The 16,881-nt window shown below is 42.8% G+C and overlaps 1 protein-coding gene across 1 annotated transcript in view; it reads right to left on the bottom strand.

The window, feature by feature from the left end:
• Nucleotides 1-15,434, bottom strand: part of LOC120994012 (matrix metalloproteinase-18-like) — a 39,935-nt gene extending 24,501 nt beyond the window's left edge. The window contains exons 1-5 of the mRNA XM_040422473.1: nt 15,136-15,434; nt 12,671-12,732; nt 2,805-2,864; nt 2,570-2,694; nt 1,571-1,758 (exon numbers count right to left, since the gene is read on the bottom strand). Of these exons, the coding sequence (XP_040278407.1) occupies nt 1,571-1,758; nt 2,570-2,694; nt 2,805-2,864; nt 12,671-12,732; nt 15,136-15,434 (734 nt within the window). The remainder of the gene's footprint in view (nt 1-1,570; nt 1,759-2,569; nt 2,695-2,804; nt 2,865-12,670; nt 12,733-15,135) is intronic.
• Between the last annotated feature and the right edge of the window lie 1,447 nt (nt 15,435-16,881).

Raw genomic sequence — 16,881 nt, 5'->3', positions numbered from 1 at the left:
CTGTGTGACCACCACCTCTTCCTCCGAACTGTACACGTTACTCGCATGACCTTGATTCCATGTGGGGTCTAGGACCTCATCATCCTCCATATCATCTTCCACCCACTCTTCACCCCTGCCCTCCTTGCCGGTCTGCACACTGCAGAAAGCCGCAGCAGTTGTCACCTGTGTTTCGTCATCAGAGACGTGCTGCAGTGGTGCTCCCATTTCCACATCCTGAAACATTAGTGGTTGGGCATCGGTGCACTCAATCTCTTCCACTTCTGGGGCAGGGCTAGGTGGATGGTCAACGGAAACTCCGCCAGCAAAGTAATCAAAAAGCAGAAGAGACTGCTCCATGACTTTGGGCTTAGACTGCTTGGCTGATTTGCAAGGGGGTGAGATGAAAGACAGATGCCCATGAGCTGCAGGTGTCAACTCTGTGCTTTCAGCAGGGGACCGGGTAGGAGATAATGTGAATGAACTGGAGGCACTGTCAGCAACCCAATCTACTACCGCCTCTACTTGTTCTGGCCTCACCATTCGTACACCGGTATTCTGGCCTACCAAATAACGCTGACGTTTTTGTCGTCTATGTGCACCTGAGGAAGGTGTATAATTTGGGCTTGTAGCTGGCACAGATTGACCACGTCCTTTCCCTGCAACAGGAGCTCCACCAACACCAGCAGCACCACGACCAGGGCCACGTCCCTTATTTGATGATCTTCTCATTCTTTGAGGTCACCCACCGAACTAACAGACAGATTAACTATATTAATTTCCCTGTCACATATGCAATGCAGGTGTACCTCACACAAAAATTTTGTATATTTCACCCACCGAACTAACAGACAAATTAACTATATCAATTTCACTGTCACGTATGCAACGCAGGTGTACCTCAGACAAAAAATGGGTATATGTCACCCACCAATCTAACTAACAGACGGATTAACTTTTCTGGCAAAGTTCGGGTTCGGGTCCGGGTACCCGAACTCGCAAAGTTCAGTACGGACCCGAACTTTACAGTTTGGGTTTGCTCAACACTAATTGTTAGCAATTTACTATTAAGGTCCATCTCGGTGTTATCAGTTCATAATCCCTGACACTATAGAATCAGTGCTGAAGGAACCCCCCCTCCCCTCCCCAAGCTGGTAACATACAGATGGACCTTCATCTGTAAAGAATAAATCAAGGCAACTGGACTTACTGTAGATTTCGTGAAAACGTTTCACTCGTTCTTCCAACGAGCTTTCTCAATTCTTTCTCAAATCTCAGAATTGAGAAAGCTCGTTAGAAGAACGAGTGAAACGTTTTCATGAAATCTACAGTAAGTGCAGTTGCCTTAATTTATTATTTACAGATATACCATGACCTGGATAAATGAGAACCTTCACAGACAGATGGACCTTCAGCTTCGCTGCAAACATCTAGCAATTAATTTCTTAATTTCTAGCACCAGTAAATGATAGCTTTACCAAACAGTTATTGATAGTCATGTGACTGCTATGTCCTCACCACGGCAGGGGCACTTATAAAAATGACTGATCTGCTTCTCCATCCAAAGAGAACATACTGTACAGAGATTTACCTGTATGTTAGGCTGGTGTTTTTCCATACACGTATTTGTGACTCCTGGACAGCATCACGTTTAGTTTGGTTTAACGTAATATCTGGATCCATTTCAATTTTTTTCTTCAGATAGACAAATGGTTTTGGATCTGGAACAGGCCTGATGATCCTTCCAGTGGCAGCAGATGCTTCAGAGGTTTTAACATTCTAAAAAAGGGAGTGTTAGCTGTTTTGATCATACAAAATTGCTGACAGCATTAGGCAGGAGTGGGGAAAGCCGTAGGAACATACCCTTTGTGGAGCTCTTATGATCAGGAGTGGTGTGAATATGAACTTTTATTCTGCCAGATTCTGCACCTGCAGGTGCTCTGGAGGCAGAGGTTTTGTGTGACCTGGTCTCTGCATTGAGCTGCTTCACAGCCTCTCCCCCTCAGCTCTGAATGACAACTGTATCATCCAACCAGGAGAAAACTACAGCTGTTACTCAGTGAAGAGGGGAAGCAATTCAATGTAAAGAGCACTTCGCAGTGAAGCTCCACCAGGGTACTTGCGGGAGCAGAATATTACAGAATAAAAGTTGATATTCTCACTACTCCTGATTATAAAGCACCACAATAGATACGTTTGTCTTGCTCTCCCTAAACCCTACATAGTGCTGCCCACCGTACTGCATGATCAAAACTGCTGATAGTATAAAAAATAATAGTATAAAATGCAGACATTTATTGGTTTCTCATAAAACAAAAAAATACAGCATGCCGCTCAGTCAACTTGTTATCCACTACTAGAGGGAGCTAAGTGCTGACAGAATTTATATTGTTCACAATAGTAGTTGTACATACTGCTGTGTAGTTAGCCCCACCTAGTGGTGGTTACCAGAAATCTGTTATTTAAATTTTATAGAAACATACATACATATACAATCTTAATCCTAGAGATACACAAAAAGAGGGAGAGGCATTTCCCAGGTAAAGTCTGGGTATATTAGGAAAGGTCAGTATATAGAAGGTCGCTGTACCTTTGCAAGTTCCAGGCCTTCTTTTTGCTTGGCAGGGAAGGCCAAAATTGATGCAGCAAAGCAGATCAGCGCGGATGTGATAAGAGACATTCTGGTGCTGGAGCTGAGATCTCTTGGTCTCAGACCTGAATGATAACCCTGGGACATGTGTCAACTTATATACCCTGAATAATATGCATGGCACGTTATCTGAATCATGATGTGTCGCTCTTATACCATGAAAAATAAGGATTACTAGTTCCTTGAAGTATGTGATCAATAAAGTGCTTCTCACGCAGGAAGACTTTCTCATTTCCTGAAAAAATTATGATATGTAACCAATTGCAGATGTGAATTTTAATGGCTTTTACGCTTCCTAGGATTTCACCATGAGTGCAAGTGCCAGGGTAGCAGGTATAGCAGGTGTTCCAAGGGACCAACTACTAAGAGGACCCATTTCCATTCATACATAAGATCCGTTAGGGATGAGTATGGCTGTGCCCCATGATTACTCCTGTTGAGTGCCTTATCCATTACCTAGAATTATTCCTGTGTTAAAATGACACAGAATTATCCCTGCACTATGACATCATAAGTGCATTATGCCTGCATGTAACTTTTTTATTTGATTTCCTGTGCTGTGACATCACTGTGTGCATTATTCCTGTACCATAACATCACTGAAAATTATTCTTCAGTTGTGACATCACCACTTATATTTTTCATGTACCATGACATCACGGCAAACCTCAATCATCTATGGTGACATCACTGCTTGTATTATTAATGTTCTGTGACATCACAGTGTGCATTATTCTTCTATTGTGACACCAATGTGTACATCATCCTTCTATTGTGACATCACTGTTTACATGGACATCTTTACAAGATCGTAAATACCCTAACTAAATAAATAAACAACAAAATAAATATATTAAAGAGAATAGGACCCCTGTGGTGCCCCACTAGTAATGTGACCCCTCCAATACTAAACCCTGTGGCACTCTACTTGTAATGGTGACTCCTCCAATACTGACCCATGTGGCACCCTATTAGTAACAGTGACCACTCCAAAATGACCTCTGTGTTATGCCACTATTAACGGTGACTTCTCCCTGTGTGTGGTATCCCACTTGTACTGGTGACCCCTTCCAAATCTGAACATTGTGGTACCCCACTAGTAAATGTGATGCCTCCAATACTGAACCCTATGGTACCCCACTAGTAATGGTAACCCCTCCAATACTGGTTCTGTGGTACCCCCACTAGTAATGATGACCCCCTCCAATACTGTCTCCTGTGGAAACCCACTAGTAATTGTAATCCTACTATACTGAACCCTATGGTACCCCACTAGTAATGTTAACCCCTCCAAAATTGGTTTTGTGGTACCCCCACTAGTAATGGTCACCCCTCCAAATCTGTCCATTATGGTAGTCTACAAGTAACAGTGACCCCTCCAATATAGTCCCCTGTGTTATCCCACTAATAACAGTAAGCACTCCAATACTGACCCCTTTGGTACTCAACAAGTAACTGTGACTACTTCAATACTGAACCCTGTGGCACCCCAGTAGTAACGGTGACATCTCCAATACTGACCCCTGTGGCATCCCACTAGTAACAGTGACCTCTCCAATACTGACCCCTGTGTTATCCCATTAGTAATGGTGACCCCTTCAATACTGAAACCTGTGATAACCAGGGTTGTATTAATAGCTAGTGCCGCAATAGGCACCAATTCTGAATTCTTCCTATCAGGGCCCAAATAGACAGTAGATGGGGCCAACATGGGTAGGTGGTGTCAACTCAAGTAGGGGGCCAGCAATACTATAGATGGGCAGTATATTATGCTACATTCTGATATTTGTTTCTGCAGAAAATATAACACAATATAGTGCCCCAGCAGCACCAAATACCACAGCGCTGAATAATATACCGCCCCAAGGACAACCAAATAGCAGAGTGCAGCACAAAATACTACCCCAGCAGAACCAAATACCACAGTACAGCACATCAGCAGATCTTCTTGTTGTATAGTAGTATTTAGTTCGGTTAGTATTTTGTTCTGCACTGTGGTATTTGGTTCTGCTGAGGAAGTATATTGTGCTGCTCTATGGTATTTGGTTCTGCTGCAGAACCAAATACCACAGTGCAGGCCAAAATACTGCCCCAGCAGAAACAAATGCCGCAATACAGCACAAAATACTGTTCCAGAAGCAAAGCATACCTCCACAGAAGCTCCCCCTCTTTGGTGGCCAGCATCAGCTACCACATTCTATCCTCCTCCTCCAGTTGGAGAAGGAAGCTGAAGAAGTGAGACGTGGGTCACAACAGTGAGCCAACTCTACCAACAGCATATTACCTACCAAACATACAAGAGAATACAGTGCTGCATACCTCTTACATCTAATAATGCCTCCTCTAATGTAGACATACTCTTATTTCATCTTCTCCATTCAGCCCAGGCCACCATTAAAACTTTTATCAGCCACGTCTTGTCTCTGCAGAGTTTGCCACACAGATATCTTAGATTCCTCACTTTCTATCATCCTCCCCACCTTCTAAACACAAACTCCCCATTCTGGTGCCCCAACAGTGTCATCCTAGAGCCACCCCCAATACTGAGTCCACTGTGCTCCCCAGTGCCCCCAACTTCTTTACTGTTGAAAAAATAGTACCCCCAGTATAATTATGCCCGTAAAATGCTTCCATTAAAAATACCTATACAGCGCCCTTCATAGTAATAATACCTATATAGTACTTCCAGCAATAATGCCCCCAGTAATAATGTCCCGTAAAAATGCCCCAGTAATAATAATACCCCCATTGTGTTTCCATTAATAATAATGTCTGTGTATTGCACCCAGAAATAATGTCCTCCAAAATGCCCCTATTTATAGAAATGTCCTTACAGTCCTTTCATTGCCTCCAGCAATAATATCCCCCTATTGTACCCCCAGTAAAAATTCCATTGTAGTGCCCATTATAGTGTCCCCAGTAATACTGTCCACATTACAAAAAATGCTCCTATAGTGCCTCCGTATAAAAAAAATGCCCTGATAATCTCCCCCAGCATTAAAAGTCCCCAGTGCCCCCAGTAGTGCCCCTTATACTTTCCCCAGTATTAAAAATTCCCATTTAGTGCCCCCAATATCTCCTCCTATAGTGCTGCCAGTAATGTTCACCACAGTGTCCCCCAGTAGTAATGTCTGCCAAAGTATTTCTACAGGTAAAATCCAAAGCAAGTTACAGAGGTTCTAATAGAGGGGAGGGAGTAGTAATCAGGAGAACCCCCTCTATGACATCCATAGGTTTGTCTAATAAGTTTTTCTTAATGGAACAGCATGAAGGCAACCGCATAAAATTGACCGATTAGAAAGATAACATATATACTATACTGGATATTCTAAAACTAACTGATCTTTTGGGGTCTGACCACTGAGACCCCACTGATCCCAAGAAAAGTGTTCCGATATCCCTATTCTGATAAGGCGGCAGGTTGAGCATGCTCCCTGTCGTTCCATTCATTCTCTATGGGAAATAACCAAGTACTCTACTCTGCTATTTCTGCTTGTTCTATAGAGAGTGAATGGAATGCCAGGACGTATGGTTGACCCGCCACTACATCAAGACAGGGGTATGTTCTCGGGTCTGCTAGGACCCATCACTGATCAGTTAGGTATGTCCTATCCAGTGGATGTCTTGAAGTTCCCAGAATACCCCTTTAAGGATAGGTCATCAATATTAAGACCCCGGAAATCCCTTTTACTGAAAATTAGCGTCCCAGTATGTTTCACGGAATAGTTCATGCAAAAATCTGATTGTTATAGTCAAGCTGCAACACAACTTAGCTTAGCTGGATTTACAGTCCAGAGATTGTGCAACATATGTGGTAATGCTCAGTTTCCGTCATTATTAAAGGAACATGTCTGTCAGAAAGCATTTTGTTATTCAATATTCACAGTAAACTGTTTTTCTTTATTTTGGCAGTATTATGCTATTAATAATTAAATACAAAAAAGTCCATCTGTAGAACTCAGCGATAAAAGATAGATAAATATATGGATATGAGATAGATAAATAGATAGATAGCACGGACGTAGCTAAAAGGCTCGTTGGGTCCTGGTCCAAGAGTTCAGCTTGGGCCCCCCTTCCCTTAGTGCTTTGTTCCCAGGGGCAGGGAAGCACATAGCCTTCGTGCTGCCTGAGGCAAAACTTGAAACGGCATCCCCACCCCTCCCCCCACCATGCCAAATTCTTGAGCTAACCCCTTCCCTCCAGCCAGAGGTATAACTTGACCTGCATGCACTTTCTATAATACCTTTTTATGCACAAGGGTCTTTGGGCCCCCTCAGGCTCCTGGGCCAGGTGGCAACTGCTACCTCTGCACCCCCTATAGCTACGCCCCAGATATATAGATAGATACAATAAACAGAGAAAAAACAGCAGCACAGCAGCGATGTAAGTGGGTGCAAATCCTCAGGGATTTCAGGCAATAAATCCGTAAATGATATCCAGAAAGGCAAATGATGAGGCAGCACTCCAATGTAGTGAAGGGTCTAACACCCTTCACTACATTGGAGTGCTTCCTCATCATTTGCCTTTCTAGATAGAAAGATAGATAGATAGATAGATAGATAGATAGATAGATAGATAGATAGATAGATAGATAGATAGAGGCATAGCTATAGGGAAGCAGGGGAAGCAGCTGTTTTGGGGTTCGAACTCAGAAGGGGCCCATCCAGGAGGAGGACTAAAAGATTTTATTGTCAGGGCCTCCTCAACAGTATTATAAAATTAAATTATATACGGGGACACTGTAGGAAACAGATGGAGCAGCTGCCGCACCTCGCCTCAGAGAGTGATTTTGACTTGCCACAAGAGTGGGGGTTGCACAGGAGGAGGGAGTTGCAAAGAAGTTGCTGAGGTAGGGCTCCATTTAATAATTCACTATGGGGCCCGGTCATTTCTAGCTACGCCACTGGATAAATACTTAGGGATCCCAATGTTATTTTACCGCTGCTAATTATCTGTTAGTATAATAGTTTTCTGCTATTTGCTAGTGCAATGAGCCGGACCGTGGTACGGTTCCACGGACGCCAAATTATGCAGTGGGTCAGGATATGGGTATAATAGTCTATAGTTTGCTTGTGACGCCAATTGCAGCGTGCACAGGGTACTAACACAGGGCCCTTTAAGGATGTTGTAACTCACGTACCAGGTTAGGAATGCCAGAGTGGTGTAATGTCTCTGTATGGTAGTGGTAATGGTGACAACGGTGTTTCTTTCCTGGGTGCGGCTGGACTCCTGAATCCTGGCTCACTTGCAATAAAATGAGTGTGGTGCTAGTAGGAGTAATAGAGAAATTTTGCAGCAGTAATTGAGATCCAGACCTTTGATAAAGTTCAAACTTGTCTTTACTAGTTGCAGCTTTCATCGAAACGAGATACAGCATTAGTCTTTGGTCCCAGCAGGTATTGGCAATGTGTGGCAGGAATATATCTTCTACTCTATCATGTGCCTGGAGCTTTTACAGGAAGGGATGTCTGCTTAGTAGCTCGGTAATGTGGCAGGAATTTGGCTTCTGCTCTGTCTATCTTCTGCTGTCTTGGGGACTGACTTGCTGAGGAGGAATTTGGCTTCTCCTGGGGTCTCTGGATGGTACTCACAGTTATTGTCTCAGGGTATGCTTCTTCCTGTAACTGGAGGTGGCTGCTTGCTTTCTTCCAGCTGAGGCTGCAAGGCTCAGGCTGGGGATGATGATCAATTGTCTCAGCCGAGACAAGATCCTGGCTTTGGATCCCTATATCTGGGAGCTCCTACACGCATAGCCTTCCCCAAGCCGGGGTGGCTGGCACACTAACTTAACTTCCTTCTCTCCCAATGAGGCAGGAAATGGGCGCAGCCCATTTCTGCTCACAGAAGGGGGAGCTGAACTGGAATGAACTATTCCAGTTCAGAAACACTAAACTGGCTAAGTCCTTGCTGAACACATTGCTGCCACCTGCTGGTGAACATAGAAATTACAGCAATATATATTTACAAGGCTTTACTATGCACATTTGTGAGAACATTATATGAAATTACATTAGATGGCAAGGTAAATACACTTAACAGGTTGTAGCGGGGGTAAAGAGTTTCATAACACAACTCTGGGGTGTTACACTAGTTTAATAGTTGATTAGTAGAATTAGGATAACAGTAGGACAGCTCTATTATTCTCTTGATAGGCCTAAATAGAGATGCCCACAGAAGAGCAGTGCACTTGGTGTAATGTGTGGTGCTCTAATTTCGTCACTTATCTTCCCTCCCTCTCTAGCTGCAGTGACTGAGGAGTTTAAAGGAAATGTGTCAGCAAAAATATTATCTGACAGTTAAAACCAGATAGCAGCACATATCCTTTTCTTCTAATCTTTTTTTATTTTCTGATTGCAGATTTTTGTATTCCATTTCCTGCTCATGATTATGAGGGCAGCCATTCTGCCTTAGCTGTTCATAACAGCATTTAGAAAGCATTAAGAAGATTGCTTTACGGCAGCCACATGGTCTGTAGACACAATGGTCAGGGGGGGGACTACAGTGACTTTTATGGGAGAGTTTTCTGGGCATGCTCTGTGACCTGTGCAGAGGTCGGGGGGAGCAGATAAGCTGTGATATCACCTATTGTGAATGGCAGATCCTGTCTTATCTGTCATTCTAACCCTGCCTGTAATGATATCACCTCTGTGTATAGCTAAGCAGGTTAGTGCAGTAAAGCAATCTGTACAGACCAAGAAGTGACGCCAATTATTATACTTAGTGGCCAGTGCAAAAACGGTAGGATTTTATGGTTATTGTTTAGATAAAGACATGGAAAATTAAAAATATCATCACCAATTTTTTTAAAAAAATATGTTAATAAATAAAAACATGATTTAAATAATAGATCATTTTCTGATGACACATTCCCTTTTAGAGAGGCTGTCTACCATACTAAAAGCCCAAACAAAGGAGAAGGTTAACAAGTCAGGACAACAACTAAAATACATAGAGTGACTTCAAATATTATATCAAGAAAATCATCGCATACACAATTTACATGTAGGCTGTAATTATGTGAGACAAAAAAGTTGATGGCAGTGTCCCTTTAAGAAGATGAGTCAGGAATGTCTATGTAACGATGTTGTCTCATCCCGGACAGTTGCATGTATTGAAAATACTGTACTTAGAGGGAGTTCAAACCTCTGTTCCAATTTTATGGAGTAGAAAAGTCGCTAATCTTGGCGCAGGTCCCTGTTTGCACCAAAATGTTGGACTTTTCCCCCTTTCTGACACTCTTGCCACTAGCTTAACAGTACAAAAACTTTAATAAAAAGCTACAAACATTTTTTAGGCCTAAATACATGTAAATCAATAATACTAGCCATCAATCACTGAGTTGGACCACCCATTGGCCCAAAATGAGCAGAGGTTTAAATGAATAACTTAGTAGTTATGCTGAATCATTTACCACAAATATGTATATCTGTATATGTTGTGGTAATGTGAACAGTGCTGGAAGGTGTGTTGTCCCACTTCAGGTACCTCAGATGGGTGAGACAGATAAAATCCAGAGAGTGGCTCGTTTTCTGGGCTGGATTTTACTTGGACTGGTGATTAGGCTTGGTAGAGGGAGTTGCCAGTCCACACCCTTCCAGTACGGGTTTTCCTTTCTACCTGAGGTGATCGCAGGTGAGGCCTGCTGTTATCAGGCTGGCATAAAGCGCCTCAGAGTAGGTCAGTCTGGGGAGAGATACGCTGTGAGATACAGAGACCCAGAGCAGAGTTTCTGTGTGTGGTCTCAGCTCGCCAGGCTGAGAGACCCCGGGACACTGTGACAGCCCGAAGTTTGGGGAACGCCATGATGCCGGGATTTAAGGGTCACAAGGCCGGAGTCGGGAGGACTGTTGGGCCACACGTCCCCATACAGGTATGGGACTGATTACAGCCGGAGAGGCTGGGCAACGACGGGCTGAGAAAAAGCTGCATATGGGTTCCGTGTGTGAACAGGGTTCTTTAGCTGAGTCAGGGCCACGTTAACAGGTGTAGTGAGAGCCCAGCCGGGCAGGTATTTGTTTTGTTTTGATGTATGTGGGAACCTCACCACACCCAGTGATTATTAACTGGACTGTTCCGTGTATGAAAAATGTCCCAATAAATGCAATGTTTGGCCCCGAAAGCTGCGGTGGACGACGATTCTTGTGAGAATGACCCCCCAAGTACAACGATCCCTTACAATGTATAACAGTGCCTTCAGATTGGACTGCATTTATCCAAATCCTCTGCGGTGCTGCCAGGGTCTCCTACTGGTTACAGCTGATCACTGCTGATCTAAGCAACTGGATTGCCTATGATCGGCTTATATTCAACAAAAAAGTGGTCACTCTCAAGTCTCAAGTAGTCAGAAACTCTGGGTCAGAAGCAGAGAGTCACAGACTATATCAAATAATCCTATTTGTATGTTCTACATCCACTATGTCTATTGCCACTGACAGGATGCTCTATTTCAAATTCCGTTCTCCTATCTGTGCTCATTGACTTAACTATGTTACAGGACCACATCATGTTCAGCAACCATAGTAGCAGATTTTTAAGCATGCTTAAAGGGGTTGTCTGGGTTCAGAGCTGAACCCGGACATACCTTTAGTTTCACCCAGGCAGCCCCCCTGACTTGAGCATGGGAGCAGTTCATGCTCCGATGCTCTCCTTTTCCCTGCGCTAGATCACGCAGGGAAAAGGCATTTTCAAGAGTTCCGGTGACGTATCGGGCTCTCCATGGGGCTGCCAGGAAGCCCGTTGATGTCACTGGCACTGATGGGCGGGCTTTAGCGCTGCCCTAGCTAGTAAAATGGATAGAGCAGCACTAAACCACGCCCATCTGAGCCAGTGACGTCACCGAAAACACTGCCGGGCGGAAGCTTCCGCCTGGCAGTGTGTTATTGTAAACAAAAGAGCCCGTGCCCTGCGTGATCCAGCGCAGGGCAAGTCCAGCGCAGGGCAAGGGAGCGCATCGGAGCATGAGATACTCCGATGCCAACATTAGGGGGGCTGCCTGGGTGAAAATAAGGGTATGTCCGGGTTCAGCTCTGAACCCGGACAACCCCTTTAAAAATCACAATTGCCTGTTCATCTGGTAATTGGAGGTAGCATTACACTGCCAGATCATCGCTAACGAGCGTTCCTATGAACGCCCATTAGCGATGATCTGGCAGACAATCTGCCAGTATAATATAAGCTTTACTGCAGGTACTCCCACAGATTACAGCTGATATCCGGAGGTCACAGCAGTGGGTCACTTTGTAATCATCTTTTCTTAAGGGACCCTTTTAGCAGGTAAGGATTATCCAAATCAGTCAACCCATTTAAAGGGATTTTCGGAGATTATAAAAAGGGGTCCGATTTACTCCCAGAAGCAGCGTCACTCTTGTCTTTGCGCAATGCCTTGTATTAGGCTACTTTCACACTAGCGTTTTGGCTTTCCGTTTGTGAGATCCGCTCAGGGCTCTCACAATCGGTCCAAAACTGATCAGTTTTGCCCTAGTGCATTCTGAATGGAAAAGGATTCGCTCAGAATCCATCACTTTGCCTCCGTTCCATCTCCATTCCGCTCTGGAGGCGGACACCAAAACGATGCTTGCAGCGTTTTGGTGTCCGTCTGACGAAACTGAACTAAACGGATCCGTCCTGGCACACAATGTAAGTCAATGGGGATGGATCTGTTTTCTCTGACACAATCTGGCACAATAGAAAACGGATCCGTCCCCCATTGACAGTCTATAAATGGGTACTATCCTGTGTATTTCTTCATGGTAATATCTAGACGTCCATCTTTGCCCAAACATTGAGTGCCATATTGTTAATCTGCGTAACATTCTATAAAAATAGATGTGTCTTTCCGGGTCTGTGGAAAAATGGGTGCCAGTAGTGGTTGCTGCCTATGGGTAGATTAAATATTTTACATCACATATTAACCTTCTTTTATGTTTTATTGACTGCCATAAAGCCACATAGATAAGTCTATTGCTTTAGAATCATATCAGCAATTAAATTGGTAAAGTGGGGTCGTAAGGGTTAAAACATAACAAAATAATCTTTACTTACCGATCCTCCACCATTGCTGTTCCAGTAACTGCCCCAGTACCCACTGCTCTCCACTTCCTGGTCTGGGGCATGACAAACAGGAAATGGCTTGGTCCAGGCTGTGACTGGCTCACAGGGAAACTGGTGAATCCCCCGGCGGGCCCCCTGAGCAAGGTGGGCCCCTAATCCCCAAACCTCTGCACAAGTGGCACAGGCCACAATACACTAAGGCAACTTATGTGATCATATAAAAAATAAAATAATGGGCAGATTATTTTAAAAAGTACCTAGTTTATAATTATAGATGCATCAGTGGCAGAGGTGATTTCTAGGCACAAAGGCTGGACAGCCAGTTTCCTTTTTCCCCTGGGACTTTTCCTATAATAATCATATTGAAGCATCTTGCTGCCGCAGTGTGAGAAGATAGTATTTGCATGTTGCTTGGGCAGCCCACTAACCCAATGCCTGGCTGACCAGGAAGTCCAGCGTTATAATGGAATATAACGGGAATTTAAGACAGAATGTAAAACGGAAGCCTTTGGGTATCTTTATGATTTGCTCCATCCTAATGCATGTCTATGGGGCCAAATAACTGTTATAACGGAATTCCATAACGCAAATGCAAACCTGCCCTAAGGTAGATAACAATTCCTTGATACACCTATATAAGGGAACTATGCCTATAGTGAGATCATAACTTAATCACAAATCATAACTCCACAAACAATTGTATTTAAATAATCATCAATTTTATTAGGTACTACTGGAGTTACAAAAATCTGGCCTCACATAAATTAAGAACATTTAAAATCCTTCTCAGACTTTGGGTGTATGGTAGTTACAATTCATACATATAAAAGTGCAAGTGCAATAATACATAAGGGATAATAGGAGCAGTGCATACAGAAAGTGCTGTCCTGTCCACAAAGTATAGAGGTCACAGAGTCAGACTTCCGACCCTGGATCACATGAGCATTACAAAGCACATTGCCATAAATCAATATCATATAGTTTGCATAAAACCTAGCATACTGACCCAAGTATCTACCCCACCACTGTCAGACTGTGCCCCGACGCGCGTTTCGCCGTCAGCTTTTTCAAGGGGTTATAATATCAATCAAACAGCCGGGTATATATGGCCTGGAGAGTAGGCGGAGTATCTTATATTGAACCAATAAATGATAGCTAGGCTAAAAAGTGGGCTGGATGACACACGTCCTCACCTGTTTCGATTTAAATAGTTGGCATCGCTATGTATGTGGCGCGCGACTCGCCGCGCACCGTCGATGCCTGCGTACGCGGTCGCAGCGATGACGAAAGACGGCCGCGCTCCTTAGAGCACAGAGCGTCCCGCGTCAGAGCCTCGACCATGTCAGCACGCCCGCGGCTGCGCAGAAGGACGCGCGCTCTGCGAGCCCCATCTTTGATGAGGGAATAGGTGTCACCCAACCCAAACATATAGTGTACATGCTCGTCATCTATGTACATCATATCAAGGGACCCAAGGTAGATTTTACATTCATTGCATAAAAATATGCCTAAGATACAGCATGTTATTTCATCAAATCATTACACAGATGTATGCAAAGTGTTCGGCACGTTTCTCCGTCAAATACAGATTGTGCATATAGTAACAGTGACTATATACATTATATATAAAAGAATATACTTCTCTTGCATAGAGGACTTTAGTGATCATAAAGAAATATGCAAATAATAAGTGATAACAATACCACACAATTATTGTGTAATGAAAATAAGTATACATAGTATATATAGGGGAAAGAATTTTTTTCATAAAAAACTTTAGTGACCATAAAACTCTACAAATTATCATATGTATATACGTATATGTGTATGTGGTAACATAATGTGCAGTGCAAATTATATCCAAATTATTTTGTTCTTCTTAAGATGACAATACATTATTTTGTTCTTCTTAAGATGACAATACATTGTTAAACAGTGAATTCACACCTCCATCAGTTGGTGTGCCATTATGCTGAACACATAATAAAAGTCCAGCACAATCCAAATGTGTAAAAATAAAACAAAAATGCAAGTGAGAAAAATTAAAGAAAAAATATATAAAGAATCTATATAAGTAAATTCGGAGCACATCCATCCCCACCCCCAACATATCAACAAATAAGTGATAGCAAATACCAAAAAAAAGGGGGGGCAAATGTGTGTTATACCCAGAAAATGTGTAATTACATAAATTGATTAGTGTTATTATATCTATCACGAGTCCCACACAAGGCTGGTATTGATGATAGTCTCATAGGAAGAATGGACTTCCAATATTCATGTTCCATGGCCCAATGAACATATACCCTACATATTGAGATAAAAAGAAAATACATTAGTAGCTATCAAGCAACCATGACCATAATACTCCGGCTGGAAAATACTAAAATACAATACATCTTTATTGGTTAAACTGTTTAAAACAACAACAATTCAAGGATGATGCTGCAACCTACAGAAACGAAGCAAATGGAATCTTGTCATTTAAGCCATGTGGCACTTGCGTATTCAATTTTACAATCCACTTGCTTTCAATCTGCTCCAACCGTCTAAACAGATTTCCACCTCGCGCACCCAGGGAGATCTTGTCTATCCCCCTGAATTCCTGCCAGCAGTTGTTATGTTTCTGACGAAAATGTCTGGCAATCTGTTTTAACTTTAAAAGTTTGTCCCTATCTTCATCCCCTATCTTGGCTGCCGCCCGGATGTCCTTCTGATGTTCCTGTATGCGAATCCGTAGTTCACGGGTCGTCATACCGATATATATCAAGCCACATGAACATGTGGCATGATATATAACGCCTGTGGTACTACAATTGATAAAGTGCACAATGTTGTAACTCGCTCTATTAGAGGAATCCTCAAACGTGTTGGTTTTGACGATGGCCCTACATGTTGTACAGTGTCCACACGGTATGGATCTTGGTGGTATGTGATGGCTCCTCACTAGCATATCCTTAAGATTCCTACTACGTTTGGCCACAAACATGGGAGTAGGTGTCAATACTTTCTCCAAGTCAACATCTGATTTTAAAATGGGCCAAAACTTCTTGAAAATGCCTCTCATGTTCTACCACTGTGTGTTATAATTGGTTATCATCCGTACAGTAGATAGTGCTGATGATTCATCTCGAATCTTTGAGGATAGTAGAGACTTTCTTGGTGTATTAATCGCACGCGTATAACCATGCTGTATGTCAGATTGGTTATAACCCTGTTGTGCAAATCGATTTTTCAGGGTATCAGACTCCCTTTCGAAGTCTTCTCTAGATGTACAAATACGCTTTGCCCTTAGGAATTGACCAATAGGTATTGAGCTTTTCTGATGTTTGGGGTGGAAAGAGGTGGCATGGAGCAGTGAGTTGACAGCAGTAGATTTTCTATGTACCGACGTTTCTAGGTCACCAGTCATTGTTACTTTAATATTAATATCCAGGAATTCAATTTCCTTTTGACTCACCGTTTTGGTTAAGATGATATTCCAATTGTTCTCATTCAGTTTATCCAAAAATAAATTCAAAGACTCCCGGGACCCCTGCCATATAAACAAAACATCGTCAATAAATCGCATCCATGAAATTACCTCCCCAGCCACTTCATCCATGGATGCCTGTACACACTGTCGCTCCCAGTTGCCCAAAAACAAGTTCGCATACGAAGGTGCGCATGTCGCACCCATCGCCACCCCGCGCAATTGTAAATAATATTGATCTTTAAATGATTTGTGATTAAGTTATGATCTATATATCTGAGTATTGGTTCAAACATTAGTGATATTAGGTCACTGATATAGTAAGTAAAAAGGGAAATATTGATTGGTTGTTTATGCCTATAGTGAGCACCAAGCTAGAGACATATATAGAACAAATAGGGCCCATAGCTAATTCAAAATTGGGCCCTATTGCTAGTGCGGGTTCATGATGGAGTCGCCTTTGCTAGGCTCCCTTTCTGTCCTACACTGACAAGCAAAAGGTTTACAATGTTTTAAACTTTTGACTTTCAGGTTCCATATCTCACCATCTACTACAGCTTTGAACGTGAGACTACCATCATTTCATAGACATCATCTTGGCTATCTCATACATAAATTGGACCTGCAACTACGGTATTTAGCATATGATTAATTATGCAGATTCTTGTCATGTAACTGCATCGTTACTGTTTTGCTCCTGGTGGTGGAACAATCTTACTTTACTTTAGGT

The sequence above is a fragment of the Bufo bufo genome, chromosome 3, assembly GCF_905171765.1.
Source record: "Bufo bufo chromosome 3, aBufBuf1.1, whole genome shotgun sequence".
Taxonomy (NCBI): Eukaryota; Metazoa; Chordata; class Amphibia; order Anura; family Bufonidae; genus Bufo; species Bufo bufo.
Note: the sequence above shows the minus strand (reverse complement) of the source record. Positions and strands in the feature narration are given on the sequence as shown.